Here is an 18,696-nt window from a genome sequence, read left to right on the forward strand (position 1 = left end):
ACTTTTCAGCCAACTGGCTGTTTTGGAACACCGTGCCAGCGTCCATGAATGGGTAGACCATGTTACGGCCATGATCTCCCATGCTGCTGAATTGTCAATCCCACGGTCATCCGGTCATCCCGAGAGGCGTCCTGTCCCTTGGTGGACTACTGAGTGCCGCTCAGCCATCCAAGCCCGCCGTGCAGCTCTGCGCCGCTTCAAGTGCCGTCCCTCAGCTGACAATCTTGAGGCCTTTCGGGTGGCAAGGGCCAAAGTGCGGTGAGTGATTAAAGAGAGCAAACGACGGTCATGGCAATCGTTCTTGAACTCCATCTCCCGCTCCACTAGTTCTACGAAAGTATGGGAAGCCGTCAGGAGGATTTCCGGGAAACTCTGCCAACTACCTGTCACGGCATTGCTGCATCAAGGATGTCTCCTCACGGCACCAAGAGACATTGCCCAGACACTGGCCATGCATTTTGTGGAATCTACCGCCACTATTGTTTTAATATGATATGGTTATCCGGCACGTACCCTGACTCGTGGAGGGAGGCGATTTTGATTCCCCTCCTCAAACTGGGGAAGGACCGAACGCATCCCAGTAGTTATCGAAGTATTGCTTTGACGAGCTGTGTCGGGAAGACGTTGGAATGCATGGTCATCCGTCGCCTGGTTTGGCTGCTCGAGACCAGGCAGCTCCTTAGCCCCTCTCAGTGTGGCTTTCGGAGATGTCGTTCCACTATAGACAACTTGACCCTGCTTGAGACGGCCATCCAGCAGGCCTTCCTACGTAACCAGCATTGTCTAGGTGTATTCTTTGACATTAATAAAGCGTATGACACTACTTGGCACCGCCTTATCCTCAATCAACTCAATGAGTGGGGCTTTCGTGGCTGTCTCCCCATCTCCATTCGGTCCTTTCTTTCCCACCGCCTCTTTCGATATCGGGTTGGTAATGTGCTATCTGATTTGTACGTGCAGGAGAATGGTGTTCCTCAGGGAAGCGTTTTAAGTGTCACCCTCTTTGCCGTCGCCATTAACAGTATCACGTCCACTATCCGGAGTCCTGCCCAGTGCTCCTTGTTTGTGGACGATTTTGCTGTTTTCTGTTCTTCCTCCAGTCTTGTCACTGCTAGACGGCAGTTGCAGCTTACGATAAAGCGCTTAGAGGCATGGACTGCAAAGACGGGTTTTACCTTTTCTGCAGACAAATGTGTGTGTGTTCATTTTAATCGTTCTCGACGTCTATTAACCTCTCCTGAATTGCGTCTGAGGGACACCGTTCTTCCTTTTAGAGACACTGTGAGGTTCCTGGGCCTCACTTTTGATTCCAAGTTGTCGTGGTTGCTTCACCTTAAAGACCTAAAGGTGCAGGCCCTGAAGGCACTGAATATTTTGAAGTGTCTGAGCCGTCGGTCCTGGGGAGCAGATCGGGCGCGTCTGCTGCAGTTTTATAGGGCTTTCATCCGATCGCGTCTTGACTATGGTTGCACCGTGTATGGGTCAGCAAGGCCTTCGTATCTAAAGATTCTTGACGCAGTACACCATGAGGGTATCCGGCTGGCCACTGGTGCCTTCTGTACCAGTCCCAGGCCTGTGTGCTGATGCAGGAGAACCCCCGCTCACCATCCGGCGGAAACTCCTCATGGTGCGACGGGTGTGTCAATTCCGTGCCTGTCCTACCTCCCCTGCGTACCCTACCGTTGCCTGACCGCCCATGGAATGTCTCTTTTCCAGTCGTCCCAGGGCAACGAGACCATTTGGGATTCGTGCCAAGCATTTGCTTGAGTCCCTTGGTGTGGAGCGTGTGGCCCCCAAACGACAAGGTTTTACCCGCCTGCCTCCCTGGTTGCTCCAGAGGCCCAGCGTCCTTTTAGACTTGTAGGAGTACCGGAGGAGCTGCACTCCTGCGTTTGTTTTTACCTCCTTATTTTCCGATATTTTACACCAGCATCCCGACCATGTACCAGTATTTACGGATGGCTCTAAACAGGGGGACTCTGTTGGTTGTGCTGTTGTTTTCCCTGATCGAGTTGTCAAGTTACGGCTTCCTGCAGCGTTTACCATCTTTGATGCCGAATTGTTTGCGATGTTGCGGGCATTGGAGCAGATGAGATGTGTTGCCAGTCTTAAGTTCCTCATCTGTTCTGACTCCCTGAGTGCCCTTCAGACCATGCAACACTTGTACTCAGCAGATACGGTCGTCCAGAACATCCATGATGCCCTACTCCACCTGCAACGGCAGGGGAAGGAGGTTTCTTTCTGCTGGGTGCCAGGGCACGTGGGTATTAGGGGAAACGAACTAGCGGATGTGGCTGCCAAAGGTGCATGTTCCCTCCCTCACGTTGTTGAATGTACCGTCCCCCTCCATGCTGTTACCTCCCTCCTGCGTTTTCGTGTTATGCGTCAATGGGAAGAGGAGTGGCTGGCAGTCGGTGACAATAAGCTGTGTCTGGTCAAGGCCACCACGCGGCCATGGCGCACGTCCTACCAGTCATGCAGGTGGGATGAGGTTCTCCTCACTCGCCTCCGCATCGGGCACAGTCCCTTAACACATGGTTTTTTACTCCGGCAGGAGGACCCCCCAATCTGCAGTGCTTGTGGCGTCCAGACTACTGTCCGCCACATTTTACTTGACTGTCTTTTATTCTCTGACCAGAGGGCGGTGGTTTCTTTGCCACCGGATTTGCCCTCTATTTTGCAAGACGACGCAACGACTGTGGTTAAGGTCTTACGGTTTTGTGCCCTGTCCAATTTGTTGCCTCGGATTTTAGGGAGAGGGTTTTAATGTGCTGCTGGGTGACTGGCTCACCCACGTTTTTGGTAAGAGGGCCACCAGTCACGAATACCCCCTTGTTTCCCTACGGTTTCTGTCCTCCTTTCCTTGTGTTTCCTTTCCTTTTTTAGTGCATTTCTTCTCCTCTTGTTTTGCCTCTGTCTGTGAGGATTTGGAACTGCGTCAGGTCTGTGTCTTTTAGCCATTCTCCTTGTTCACTGTCCGTCTTAGTCCCTTCACTGCATGTATTCCTGTTTTTATGCGTTTGGGCGCTGATGACCACACTGTTTAGCGCCCGTAAACCTCAAACACACACACATAGAATTGGTGGTGGGACTAGAGATAGATTTTCTGAGACTGTGCATGCTGTTGTCATATGCTGAGAAATCGCATCACAAGGAAATTGTTGCTTTTTGCAAAGACTTGCAGATGACAGCATAGACTGATATGTAGTGCTTGTAAAGAGGCAAAAACACCATACATTGTTTTATTACACTGTTGTTGAGTGATCTCTGTAACCAGTCACAACAACCAAATTTCTGAGATTATCAACCTGCAGAGATGTACCATTAAACAATATCCAGTAACAAAAACCGTAATTGTCTAACCCCCCTTTAAGAAATTCCCCCTATTAAACAATATTTCCTTCTGTCCCACAACAAACAGCCATAAGAACAATGTTCTTGAAATTTGTTTTTCATGAACCACACTTTAGCCAAAAGATTACTTTTATGCAATAAATATGAAACAATTTACAAATTAAAGCTATTTTTTGCAAACTTCCTAACATCTCTTTAAGGTTTTTGTGTTCAAACAGGTTACACTAAACTTGAATAGAATGATGTATCAATGGACTTGATAAAGTCATACAATCACATTTAGCAGCTACCGCATCATCAGGATGTACAATATGCACATTTGTTACATCTGTATATCGTCCATGATTCTGAATTTGAGGATCAGTTTGTATAACATACATGACACCTTGAGTAAACGTTCCAAATTTGTCAAAATTTTTTATCTGTGCAAACATCTTAATATGGAAAGATAAGTCTGAGTGAAAGTGGTGATAAATGATTTTTTTACATGGTCAGAAGGTAAAAGGATATATAAAATATCCACTCAACTTTGTGTGCAGTGACAGTCGTATGATGTGAAGACACAGACATTATCTTGAAATGTAATCTTGTGAACACAACACACTGTGTTAATGGTTTTCATTATAAAGCGGTTGGCAAAACGTGTAGCTAGAAACAACGGCTTGGTTTTGACATATTTGTCACATGCTATGCATTTGAGGAAATAATTATAATTCAAGTATGTTTTCATTAAATTATGATGAACTGTGTGTAATTCTTGCTGTGTGTGAACTGCAGAATCATTCTGGGAAGTTCACTTTATTGAAAAAAAGCCCTTCATCATTACTTCTTAGTCCACAGTAGTATAATATAACATTTTTTTGGACTTCCCAACATTTGTAAGAAATGAAGTGTTGTTACTGCAAATTTAAACAAGTTTCTACATTGTAATGATGCAATGGCTCACACAGTAACCACAACATTTAACTCGTTGTTGTGTAATAAAAATGCTTTAGACAATAGTAAATATTTCCCAAAATGTTTTGTGCATAACATAAATTGAACAAAAACCATGATTGACACTGGCAAATGTTTTATGGTAAAAAAGAAACTGTAATCACATTCTGTTGTTCAGCAAAGTATAGAATTATGTGCTAGAGATATTTTTATGTCAGTAAACAAAGAAAACATATTAGTCAACACAGTAAAGAAGTAGAGTTGCACGTCGTGACCCTTGACGCGCCACTTGGGTCCAACCGATCGCTGTTCTGTCATCTGCCATGGGGTCATTGGATACAGTATGGAGAGGCGTGTGGTCAGTACACCACTCTCCAGGTCATTGTCAGGTTTCTTGACATTGAAACTTCTACTAGTCGGTTGAGTAACTCCTCAGTTAGCATCAAGAGGCTGAGGCACCCCATACCAGTCCTCCCACCAAGGAAGAATCCCTACAAGTACTGGGAATTGAACCCAGATCCCCAACATGACAATCAGCTGCACTGACCGCTCAACTCTGGAGGCAGACTATTATTCAACACAAGTGGACTTTTATTCACAATGTTGCAGTCATAATGTTAAAATGTTGAGCTCTACATCTTTACAAAGAAATACATTTGACACCATCTTCTTTGTGCAGTATATTAAAAAGCCTTTCTAAGTACAGAAGCTGAAGGTTTGTCTGCACTAAAAATAAAAAAGTATTCACGCATCATCATTCAGAGATTATATACAAGGAAAATGGTTCTATGAAATAAGAACTGTAGACTGGCGGGAATGCATTGCGAGAGAAGGCAAGAGAAATTGTGCTGCAAATTGGAATTGAAGATTGAGTGCATCAAATTTCTGACTTGATCAATTCCAAAAACATGATAAATTTAAGTGGAGGAAATGAGGCTAATGTTTTGTGATTGGTAATGTTATGTTTTTCCTCCTACCATAACATACAAGTCACCTGCACCTCTGGACCTGGACATAATTCGATCTGTTAAAACAAAATAAAAAACGGCTGTTGTGCAGGGTGAATTTAGTTCCTTAAGAGAGAGACAGTAATGAAGATGAATAATTTGTGATGATTAAACTGTTACTCTGCAGGCAGCATTCATATATTTTGCAGATTCTGTCTTTGGTACCACATCATCTCCTGCTGAAGCCATTTTCCATAAGGGGGAAAGGAAAATCATTGCAGGTGTTTTTGCAAGGGAGACATTTCAGTACTGTTTCTCATTACCCTTCATACCCTAGATGGATGTAAGTTAGATTTCTGATTCTCTTGTGAAGGATCATGTTAAAATAAATTGTGGCAGCAGTGGAGACAGCAAGGAAGATGATAGAAAGATGGATTTACCTGCAAGAAGTTTTTCTGTAGCTGTGCAAGGACTTGACACCATAAGGAGTTATTCTTCATCAGTTCAGTCATTTCATGCAGTATAAACCAGCTGGAGTGACAGTGTCTGTCAGTACATTATATTCGAAGAAGGAAGCAAAGTGGTTTTACATGTACTGTAACTTAAGCAAAAACCCAACAGGTTCATCCAAAGCAGCACATAAAACTCGTAATGAATGAATACTTATATAATTGAAAACATTGAAATTACTGTCTGTCATCTCTTTGGTGTAAGGAAGAAAACTGCTATTTAAAGAAAAAAAACTTAGTCCCCAGAGGTTTGTTAAAAAGGGGTTTTACTGTAATATAATTGTTGAGGCAGGAGATACCAGATTAATATTCCACAAAAGAGGTCGCTTATAAACAGTTCCAGTGAATTTAGGTATCATTAATCTATGTAAGATTGTTACAACAATCTTAAAAATAAATAAATGAAAGAGGGAAAACCTGTCCAGAAATGCACAAGTTTAGTGCTGCAAAGTGCTGAAGTTTTGAGAACAACATCAAAGCTTATTCAGATTGTGTTTGGTATCCTAGTTAGTTTGCCAACCAATTAGCCATCATTGTAAAGTGGATTCATATGACTATTGAATACTTAGTCTGTTGAGCAGAACAAAAACTGGTAGTTTTTAAAGATATGTCTGGAAGTTTGTGTCTTGGGGACTGTGGGGTTTCAAAGTTAGAGAACAGTTTAGATATGATGACAGTTCAGTGTTCCACAATTTCTGAAGAAATCGGATGAGAGTGTCATACTGTGCAGTAGTTACAAAATGGGTTCAAAATTTTGACCTCCAACTTGTTTGCAGAGTATACATCAGCAGTGAAAAGTCTGACTCACATGGTGAAATAAGTGTGGCTGTGCATTCAGTATTTCAGTTGTGGTACAGATTTGTGTGATGAGGTCCTGCATTGTTGGTACAGGATTAGTATACACTACCATTTTCATAATACCCAAAGTGAATAGTCGAGAGGCTATAATCTGGTGATAGGTGTTGCCATGAAACATGTCTCCCTCTACCAATTCACAGATTTGAGTGTATGGCACCTGTATGGTGCCATGCATTGGAACCAAAATGGCTGGCGCTCCATCGTTTTGCAACCACATTAATTGATGAAAATGTAGTGACACCTCAGTGAATAGGATCAGAAGAACATCTAAGAGGAAATGAGGTAGATTTGTCCTAGTAATATGGGAGACATTAGATATGACCCAGTTATCTGATCACAAGTTATCCCAGCCCGTAGATTCACAATTAACCTGTGTTAGTTATTTCTAACCATCTGTACATGTGAATTTTCAAGTGTCCAAATATGTTTGCTGTACAGACTCACAAAGCTGTCTTCAGTGAATGTGCATTAATTGGTAAATATCATCCAAGTGGGAAAATATGGCAGATGTGTGTAGCACTGTAAAGGCTATTGCACAGACTGTATCAGTCACAGGGTCTTCTCCACTATTGTTGCCTGGACTTTCTACAGTTGGTATGGATAGCTCTTGCTCACAGGCAACTCTCCACATTATCGTGTGATGCACCAATGTTCTGCAACTTGGGGAGTGCTGGTGGGCATTTTATCTTCAGTTTTCACAACATCCTATTTAAAGACAACCGCTCAGATCAAGGGTGGACAGACTGCATTTGTATTAATTATTAGGTTTTCTAATAATGGACCAAAATAGAGAATAAGCTATGGAGTGTTTAGGTCTACTGCATATCCCATAAATTCCTCAGTACTACACAATACTACTGTTCCTAAAGAAAAAGTATTAATCACAGAAAAAACACTTTTTTGGAGTATGCAGTATAATTTTGGAAAATCTGTTGTCAGGAAATACAATACCTACTTAAAACTGTTTGGTCCATCATAATCTTACTGTAAAGATCAAATGATACAAATTATTTGTATCAGGAAACCTTTCCACATACAGTTGCGCAACAGTTCTGCCATTGGCATCAGTTTCACCATTTGCAAGCAGCACATCGGTCATTTAGTTACTGGTTTATTGTTGTGTGTTGGCATCTTGAATAGTAGGATTTGTGTCTTGTAGATGCCATTGCTGTTGTGCATGTGTAAAATAAGTATGCTTGCGCTGCATTGAGGAAGGACATTTATTTTTAATTATGGCCTTATGGAGATCACGTTGTTGACCATTCACTGTTGAGGTTTATTTGAAAAACAACTTATCTCCTCTCACATTTCAGTGACTCTTTCATCACCATTTTGAGTTGAAGCAACATGGAAATATCCCAGATCAGTGGACGATTGTACAGTGGGTGCAACAGTTCAGGACTCTCGTTCAAGGAAAGGAAGTCCATGGCAGTGAAGGACACAATGGACTGCGGCTTAGTTGGAGGAAGCACATCAAGCATTCAACCGAAATTCTCACTGTTCTGCTACCAGACAAGCCTTGCCACTAACAGTGACAGATTGTTTTTTGTGTAGCATCATCTGTGATAACCTGCACTTTCACTTCCAGGGTGTACAGAAACTAAACAAACAAGATAAGTTGCCTGACAAACCTTCTCCTTGTGCTTCCTGGAAATTTCAGCAGCCAACCAGCAGATGTGAAACCAAATACTGATGTTGGATGAGTCCTGTTTTCATGTAGACAGTGGCCTTTATAAACTGAGGTAATCCTCATGTGACTGCTTTGTGAACGTTTGACCGTGTTGTGTTACATGGCTTTGTTTGGCATCATCGGTCCTTTTTTAAACGATTTCCTCCTTCCAAGGCTGAATGACAACATACAGTTCCAGTAGGATGTGGCAACAGCTAATACGGCCCACTGGTCTATGAATGTCTTGCAGCTTCATTTTCCTCATTGATACATTTCCAGAACTGGAGACACACATTGGCCAGCATCATTGCCTGATCTGACTGCCCCTTAAGCCGTCGGCACACTGACCTTGCTGCCGAACGTTAACGTTGAGCGTGCCAAGTTCAACGTGCTGCTGAACGCTCAGGAACGGTGTGACTTGTGCATATGGTACGTGGGCCCCAGCGTGGTATACGGTATTGCGACGCACTCTAGCGGCAGTTGTGGGATGTTTCCAGTTCGTAAATCACACTGTTTACTTAACGGGTGCGCGTAAAATTCCCACGTTAGCTCTATTATAACGCATATTTTCTGCATCATCCACGAAAAGGAAAGTACCATGTCCAATAAATAAGGACACAGGCTTATAAAAGTTCCATTACAAACAGTGCGGTACTAATTTGGTTCTTGGTTATTTCATTATTCCCACATTTTAGTAAAACCCCAAAGTCAGTCTTACATGAGGACTGGTCCTACCCCCCAGTTGCAGAATTTTTGCAACATGTGAATTACGAAGCGTAAAAGAAAAACGAGCAAAATATCTTTATACAAGTAGCACAAGCTGCCCTATAGATTAAGCCAATCGAACAAAGTCACCCCTCAAAAAAATGGTTTACATAACATCAAATATTATAATATATTCTTCTATTAAACTAATAATAAAGTATCAGAACCCAATTAAAACACTAACATTAAGAAAAAAATATAGAAGTGTCGAGACGCGAACCGCGCCCCAATTAACACCTCGGCACAGGACACTGACGCTACTCATTGGGCTACACGAACAACATACAAAGGACCTCCCATTATTTTATGCTAACCATTGCTGGAAACCTTAATCGTAGATATGTTACTAACTGAAATTTAATTATAGGAAGTTGTACCAAGAACAATGCGTTTTGGGTGGATCTTCAGTGCGTCGCTGCCTTCAAATAGCCTACTCTCATAATACGCAAATTACAATACTTATTTTGCCACGAATATGATGTTTGTCATTATTTTATTGGAACGAATCACACAGTTTACAACGGGTTTTGCTGTGATTCTCAATTTGCTGGTGCCCATAAACGGCATATATACATATAGGCTTGAAATGAATGCCAATATGGCGCCTCACAACTCTGTACTGAAGGAAGACGGCGTGCGTTTGATGTAGGTGGTGTTGTGCCATCTCATTGGTCAATGCTCAGACGCGCGCTCAGCATATCTGACATGTCAGATATTGCTCTGCACGTTCGGAAAGACTCCTGAACGTGCTATTCCACGCTATGACATCAGAAACTAGGCACGCTCAATGCTCAACGTTTGGATGCTCGGTCCATGTGCCGACCCCTTTACTACTCCTGGGGATACTTGAAGAGTCAAGGGTGTGCTACATGTCTTCATATGGAGGCTGAACTGAAGGAAAGTATACAAACAGCTGTCGAGGAGATCTCATTGAATGTACTGAATCACATGACAGAAGCTTTCATTCACCACCTGCAGGATTGCATGGAACTTGATGATGACTAATCTGTATTGTGTGATATTCAAAACCAAGTAAGGGTGTATGTGATATGTAATGACACACATTTTTCTTTATTTTCAGTGTGTTTCATGTCAGTTTGTTTTGAAGTTATGTCCTTTTTATACTCCACTATTTATTGTGCTGGAAACTAATACAAACCTTTTTTGGTGTGGCACAGGAAGTCCATCCTCGACCTGCAGACTCTGACATGGAAGTCTGAGTAATTTGTTAATGACCATCTTTCCTTTGTTTGACCATAGATGCATTTTCACTGAATTCATTCCTTTGGAACTGGTGAAGGCTTAGCACCCCCATTAATTGTCCCAAACTCTACTAGATTAACCATGTTAGTACATTTAGTATACTATTTTGACTGCGTCTTTAATGAGACTAGCTCGAGATGGTTGAAACAAGTTGGTTTTGTTTTTCTTCACGCCATACTGCTTATGTAGGTATTAGCAGCATTAGAATTTTCTGGCTGATCATGTCTTGTGTTATATCACTGTTCATTTAATCTGTCTTCAAACATCTGACATATGAGCTCAGTACACAATTTTCTACACCACCATGAAGTCTCATAAACTTTTTGGCTCCTTAGGTGAAGATTATTCTTTATGGAACCTAGTAATGTTTATACTTTTACTATGGGACAAAATATATGTTTGATCTAGTGTGCCTTGAAAAGCATGCCAATTTAGAAAAGTTAACTGCAAACGGACACATACAGAGTTGTATGGATAACTACCAACTGCAGTTATACATCTTAATGCAGCGGTGTACAAACACTTATTAATAGACCTTGAGCTATGTCAGCTTGTCAGTAGAACTGAGCCACCTTCACTTCATGTTTGTCCAGAATGGGTAGCCCAATAAGTAGACTCCATGTTCATCCTGACTCACACCCGTTAAGCAATGTGAATATCCATGAGTCATGTTTAATATTGCAATGATGAAATGCTAGTAAAAGTGCTTCAAGCAAAAAAAGGGAGAGAGAGTTGATTTAAAAATAAAATGGGTCTAGGAATTTTGCCCTTCATTTTAAGGATACATACAATGTCATTTATGTAAAACTTGTATTTTACAATATTGTCATGAGAGAGGGTGTAGCTGAGAGTGTGAAAGAAAAATGGAGAAGATATGAAAGGAATCATGAAGCAAGAGGCAAGGAATTCTTGTAACAAATCTACACAAGAGTGGGTAGGACAGAATGTAGAATGTATGTTAAAGAATGGTTTCCATGTGTCTAGTAATTTTGACCAACTGGGCATCAGGCACTAAACTTCCTTAGTACAGTTAAAATTTTTCCAAAGCATTATGTAGCGTTTCTGTTTAATTAAAGTATTTGTTGTCTGCATTACCATGGCCAAAACCTGTAAATATTTCTTATGACTAAAAGGTTGAGCAGAATTTAACATGCAGTAAACATCTGGAGAGCGATCATATGCTCTACATAATTTTTTATTTGATTGTTTTGATCACAAAGTTTTTCATTCAAGATTGGTTTTGGCTATGCAACAACTCTCTCACTGTGCTGCAGTGCAACACGTCATAAACATTTAAAACATAATACGAGATAGATTCTGAAGATGGCTGTTGCATAGCCAAAATTGCTAATATTTTGCAAAAAAACTTTGCCATCAAGACAATTAAATAAAAAATTAATTAGAACATTGTACTGGCAACTTATCTATGAAAAGGAAAGTGGTGCAAATTTCACCTATATTTATAACGTATTTTCTTTGTGTACGTGAGCCTCTTCTATATTCTTTCATAGTAAAATCAGTTTCCTGCACTTCCCATAAAGATTTTGTTGGCCATACAGTTTCTTTTAATTTATTTTATGTAAATGAAGATCATCAAACTTCCATTTGTATACATTGTTGATATTCCATTTTTGTGATGTATTTTAATGGCATGGAATTTTTTCAAGATAATAAATTCAGATGCATTAATTAAGGTTTGTAGCATTTTAATCATTTGGTGGCTTACAGATGTGCTAAATAAGTTTGGCTTTGCAAAAGACCTGACAACCAACTAGTATAATTCAGTTTGTATGTACAATGAATAGATAGTGTATCCCATATGGATAATACGGAACCAATACAAGATTAAATGATGTTATATAAACCTTTAGCTTATTTTTGTCTGTCCAATACATACTAGTGTGTTAATGAGGCTTTGCATTGTTGCAGTGATGGTGGTTCTGTCGATATGAGCCCATCGTCTCCCACAGAAGTTGATGACTTACTGCTTCTACTTGACACAAGTGATAGTGAAGATGAAGACTGGTGGAATGGACGCTATGAAATGGAATGTGATAGTAAAGTGAAGGTTACTGAACAGTTTTTAAATATCTAGATGTCTAGTTACGTTATTATGCCTGTGTATGAAACCATCAAGTGAGATAGCACAGTGGTTAAGACATTGTGCCACATCCAGAAGGTTTTATATTTTAGAATAATAATTTTCACTCAAGACTGTGGCAATCAGATGAGGGGAAGGGGTTTGTAACATCAGACATGCAAGTTGATATTGAATTCAGGGTGTATACAACCCGGGACAACCGGGAGATCTGGGAAAAACCCGGGAATTTTTTCATCCGGTAGAAAACTGGGAAAAACCCAGGAATTGTTTACAATTCCGGGAATTTTTCATTGTTTTAGTTTTCAGTTAAATTTTTGTGATTTTGAGAGGTAAGAACCAATACTCTAACAAAGAATATTACTGTACCCCGCTACTGCAGAATAAAACTGCAGCAACGAAACATGAACGAGAGAAGAAGAAAAAAAAAAAAAAAATGTAAAACAAACTTAAGTTGCAAAGGAAATGCACTGTATACAACAACAAAACACAGTGCTCATACAAGCGTCTGCCAACAGCAAAGTGTGTCAAAGGCTTTAGGAAGACTGTGCAGTGCTTCATAACAACAAATTGCCTCCGAGGAGCGTGACGTGACAACTTTTTAAATTAGATTCCTTTGAGCAGTTGGGGGCGGGCTCTTGTGCATGCGTAGTTGAGTTGCATATGAGTAGTACCTTCTCCCGCTTCTCGTTACAGAAGTGTGGCTTGGCGCCACTACCTAATATTGCCCCAGTTTGGAAATATAGTAAATCCGGGCCTGATGCGCAGAGCAGTCTGAGTTGTGGTGGGGAGGTGGGTCATCTCCATGTAACCTGTGTTTACTTTCGCGGATTTTGTTGTTTCCTCTTCGTTTATTGCTCTCGCGTTAAATGATAAAACAGATTTTTTTGACCGGGAGATATCAAATTAATTAAAACACGTTCGCATAATTACGGATGTCTAAAATATGTCATTAGTTTCAGATTTTATTTCCGCCTTTCTGACAGTCAAGCGTTAATCGCCTGCAGAACAATGAAGTTATCTTTGTTGGTTTGCTGAAGAGATTTGGCTTTTATTAATCTTTTCTGCTGAGGCAGTCAGTTTATTTGAAACGAACTGTTTAATTTCACACTGTTGGCTGGTTTCAACTGTTTGCTGATTTCAAGTGCACATATGACATTATGCCATAATAAAGAACCAAACATGAGATAATATAATACTGGTACTCCTAGAAAATTTACATCCGAATCTGGACAAACAAATGTGCACTTTAAGCCGAATTATGCATTTTAGTATGGTTCACAAAATTACGATGTTCTTGAAGTATCCTTTGATGTCTTGTTTCTTTTATGACCTAATGTAAGATCTTTTAATGTTTTACACGTACGAACATATGGCCTTCCTGCGTCATCGCATGGTGATGACTGTTATCTGGCGCTCTCTTGCAACTGCTGAAACGAACCTATTTCTAACAGGTAGCGGGAAAATATTTCGAATGGTGGTTTGAAAATCATTACATACATTAAAAGCAAATTTTCTTTTATGCAAGATGAACTACACTCCTGGAAATTGAAATAAGAACACTGTGAATTCATTGTCCCAGGAAGGGGAAACTTTATTGACACATTCCTGGGGTCAGATACATCACATGATCACACTGACAGAACCACAGGCACATAGACACAGGCAACAGAGCATGCACAATGTCGGCACTAGTACAGTGTATATCCACCTTTCGCAGCAATGCAGGCTGCTATTCTCTCATGGAGACGATCGTAGAGATGCTGGATGTAGTCCTGTGGAACGGCTTGCCATGCCATTTCCACCTGGCGCCTCAGTTGGACCAGCGTTCGTGCTGGACGTGCAGACCGCGTGAGACGACGCTTCATTCAGTCCCAAACATGCTCAATGGGGGACAGATCCGGAGATCTTGCTGGCCGGGGTGGTTGACTTACACCTTCTAGAGCACGTTGGGTGGCACGGGATACATGCGGACGTGCATTGTCCTGTTGGAACAGCAAGTTCCCTTGCCGGTCTAGGAATGGTAGAACGATGGGTTCGATGACGGTTTGGATGTACCGTGCACTATTCAGTGTCCCCTCGACGATCACTAGTGGTGTACGGCCAGTGTAGGAGATCGCTCCCCACACCATGATGCCGGGTGTTGGCCCTGTGTGCCTCGGTCGTATTCAGTCCTGATTGTGGCGCTCACCTGCACGGCGCCAAACACGCATACGACCATCATTGGCACCAAGGCAGAAGCGACTCTCATCGCTGAAGACGACACGTCTCCATTCGTCCCTCCATTCACGCCTGTCGCGACACCACTGGAGGCGGGCTGCACGATGTTGGGGCGTGAGCGGAAGACGGCCTAACGGTGTGCGGGACCGTAGCCCAGCTTCATGGAGACGGTTGCGAATGGTCCTCGCCGATACCCCAGGAGCAACAGTGTCCCTAATTTGCTGGGAAGTGGCTGTGCGGTCCCCTACGGCACTGCGTAGGATCCTACGGTCTTGGCGTGCATCCGTGCGTCGCTGCGGTCCGGTCCCAGGTCGACGGGCACGTGCACCTTCCGCCGACCACTGGCGACAACATCGATGTACTGTGGAGACCTCACGCCCCACGTGTTGAGCAATTCGGCGGTACGTCCACCCGGCCTCCCGCATGCCCACTATACGCCCTCGCTCAAAGTCCGTCAACTGCACATACGGTTCACGTCCATGCTGTCGCGGCATGCTACCAGTGTTAAAGACTGCGATGGAGCTCCGTATGCCACGGCAAACTGGCTGACACTGACGGCGGCAGTGCACAAATGCTGCGCAGCTAGCGCCATTCGACGGCCAACACCGCGGTTCCTGGTGTGTCCGCTGTGCCGTGCATGTGATCATTGCTTGTACAGCCCTCTCGCAGTGTCCGGAGCAAGTATGGTGGGTCTGACACACCGGTGTCAATGTGTTCTTTTTTCCATTTCCAGGAGTGTATGTGCGAGAATGTATGATGAATTTCGTAAATAACAAAGCGTTTGACTCTCATTTAAAAATCAACGCTTTGAGGATGGCCATTTAGAAGAATTTTGAGCTCAGAAGATCACACATTTACGTCGTTATTAAAAATTTTACTGGCACATTTGTGTGATGTATCTTAAAGTGTATCATGCACAGAAAAGATCAACATTATAAGTGGAAGCTTAGCTTCTCTTCCAGCTTATTAATCTTGGAGACCAATATTATATGTGAATGCTATGTATATTAATTTAAACCATTAACATTTCTTATTTGTGCTTTCGCACTACTTAAGAGTGATCTTGCTATTGGCTGACTACATCACATGTCCTATGCTGTCATCAACTGGCGAGATCACGTGACATGAGTGATGAGTGGCTTACAAAAGCCCATCGCAATCTCGATTTCGATGCTTCGGAAAGTAACATGCAGTATTTGGTGGAATTCAAATTTATACCTTCATAATACGAAAATATGCAGCATACATATTGCTGCACATCAAAGGTGTTTCAAAAAAAATTTTTTTTTTTTTTTTCCCGCGCCCCTGAGTTTCATTTTCTAAAGTCGTGGGAAATTCTATGTCAGTATATAAAACCATAAACATTCAAAGGATTGATGAGTTTTACAGTGCCACTTAACACAGAAAAAGTGTATTTTTGCCCGGGAGAAAGTGTATTTTTAACTGGGAAATCTGGGAAAAATCCGGGAAATATTTTTCCTTGTCCACGTAGACATCCTGTGAATTGAACCATCTGCTAAAGCAACTTGTGTACTGCATCCTGTACCTACAGACAACTGTATTTAATGACTGTTCTGAAATGATAAAAGTCACTCATTATAAACACAGTTTTTTTAAGTTAGTTTCTTTCATGTTGTTTGTCCAAAGAATGTTTCAATTATTTAATTATGTCATCTGAAATAGTTCAAGACTACTTCCAGTATCCAACTGGCCGGCCGGAGTGGCCGTGCGGTTAAAGGCGCTGCAGTCTGGAACCGCAAGACCGCTACGGTCGCAGGTTCGAATCCTGCCTCGGGCATGGATGTTTGTGATGTTCTTAGGTTAGTTAGGTTTAACTAGTTCTAAGTTCTAGGGGACTAATGACCTCAGCAGTTGAGTCCCATAGTGCTCAGCGCCATTTGAACCAGTATCCAACTTTTGTGGGTTGTCACCCATAAAGAAATTTCTTTGCCATGCACTATTAATAGTGACCATAGAATATCACTCAGCCATCTTCAAACTGCTCAGAACTCATGATTCTTCATAATTAATTCTGCAAAGTTATTACCCGTCAATATTCAATCTGTGTCACACCTCTCATATGTCTTTGTATCACTTCCAAAATCTATATTCGTCAGAAACGATCTTTTATCTGCAGTTCTGGAACACAGCCTGACTATCACTCTGTACCAGTAGCCACTAACTCCATTGTCTCAAACCACACACAGTCTACTTGAGATCTCTGACCATTGGCACAAAACTTTAACATCCAGAAACCTCTAGCACGTCAGTGATATCACAACCACCAGATGCTAATATTGGTCTTTACCAAGGGTGTCGATAATTGCACTGTTATAAGGTGTGTGACTCAAATACCTGTTCAACCAGTTAGGCTTTCTGTTAATTTTCTTAATCACATAAGGCAAATAATGGGACAGTTCCTTTAAAAGAATGCAATACATCTTCTTCCTCATTGTTCTCCATTCTGAATTTGTACTCAGGATAATGACCTTTTCATCAGTGGATTTGTAACACTTTGAGTACCACATATATCTGTGCCATGAGCATCAAAGGAAATTCAAAGGCCATTGTCTTGTGCTGCGGATGTGAGATATCGATTTTTATAGCTTTCAGACATCTCTGTTGTCTTTAGCTTTGGAAGTTATCACAGTCTTGTCAAGTAGTAAGTTTCATTTCGTCACATCTTATTATTATGGTCATGTGAAAAAATGTTTTTAGTGAGCATGCGTTTGCTGCCTTTGTATATTGTGATTGCAGTTTTGATATATCTTGTGTCATTGATGACTGATCCTTTTGTTCTCCAAGAAGCAAATATGCACCAATAACTGATGAAATGCAAAATGGAGGTTCAAGTAGTGATACATTTTATGAATTACAAGTTCATTATAGAAACCTGTATCTAAGATAAACCAACATTTTCTGGCAGTGTAAATAAGTTTTTATATCTTATTTTTTACAAGTGATGCTGTGTAATGGTGAAACACTGAGCTGAGCATAACAGTTGGTATTTTTTCCAGGAGTTATTTACAGTTAGTATATTTTCCAAAATATAACTAGAATCTTATTATCATTTGGTGTTTATGTAAAGTAATATGCAGTTTTCAAATATGGTATTTTTTCCAGGAGTTATTTACAGCTAGTATATTTTCCAAAATATGACTAGAATCTGATTATCATTTGGTGTTTTATGTAAAGTAATATGCAGTTTTCAAATATGGGTTTAAGTTGGTAAATATCTTCTTTTTGTGTTGTAAAGTTATGTAGGTTGTCTGTGCAGCCTCACTGTTCTCTTACATTTGTAGCCTTATCACATCATCCCTCCACCATTCAAGACTCTTTCATGGATACATGCATGACAAGCATAGTGCTCCAAGCCATTGCAATAACCCTTCTTTTCTGTACTGCAGTTCCTGCCTAATGGTATTCCATGGCCCACTCTTAAGCTTTGCTGCTTTTTTTCTGACAACTTGGTTCTCATCTGGCTCTTATCTTGGCTTATTCTCTTGACCCTTTACATAACATTCTACCTTTCTTAGCTTCTTCACAACATAGTATGTGGGTATATACTTGAGTACAATCGTCATGATATCCATTTCTGGGAAGACTGTCTACCAGATGAAAAACCTAAAAGTGACAAGTCCGTTCTAGGAAGGGTCAGCACCCCATGGAGGTGACAAAGATTAAGATGTAACGTTCTGTTCATGATGTTGTTATATACGGAACATAACACTGGACAGAAGAAGAAGGGAGAAGGAAATTGGCTGTGTTCTTTTCAAGGAACCATGACATTTTTGTTCTTAACCAATTTTTTTTCTTTTTTTTAAATGGGGGGGGGGGGGGGGGGGGCGCAACTCTGAACAAAACTAAGTGAGGATGGCTGGGTGAGTATGTTGTCATTATTCCTCTTGTATGTTAGTTCAGTGTATTCACAAGTGCTGGCCGCTGTGATCGAGCAGTTCTAGGTGCTTCAGTCCGGAACTGCGCGCTGCTGCTGCGGTCGCAGGTTCAAATCCTGCCTCGGGCATGGATGTGTGTGATGTCCTTAGGTTAATTAGGTTTAAGTAGTTCTAAGTCTAG

The 18,696-nt window shown here is 41.5% G+C and overlaps 1 protein-coding gene across 2 annotated transcripts in view; it reads left to right on the forward strand.

Moving 5' to 3' along the window:
* LOC126470390 (SPRY domain-containing protein 3-like) overlaps positions 1 to 18,696 on the forward strand; it is a 199,134-nt gene that overhangs the window by 171,713 nt on the left and 8,725 nt on the right. For both annotated transcript variants that reach the window (XM_050098231.1, XM_050098230.1), the window contains exon 6: positions 12,231 to 12,369. In XM_050098231.1, the coding sequence (XP_049954188.1) occupies positions 12,231 to 12,369 (139 nt within the window). The remainder of the gene's footprint in view (positions 1 to 12,230; positions 12,370 to 18,696) is intronic.

The sequence above is a fragment of the Schistocerca serialis genome, chromosome 3, assembly GCF_023864345.2.
Source record: "Schistocerca serialis cubense isolate TAMUIC-IGC-003099 chromosome 3, iqSchSeri2.2, whole genome shotgun sequence".
Taxonomy (NCBI): Eukaryota; Metazoa; Arthropoda; class Insecta; order Orthoptera; family Acrididae; genus Schistocerca; species Schistocerca serialis.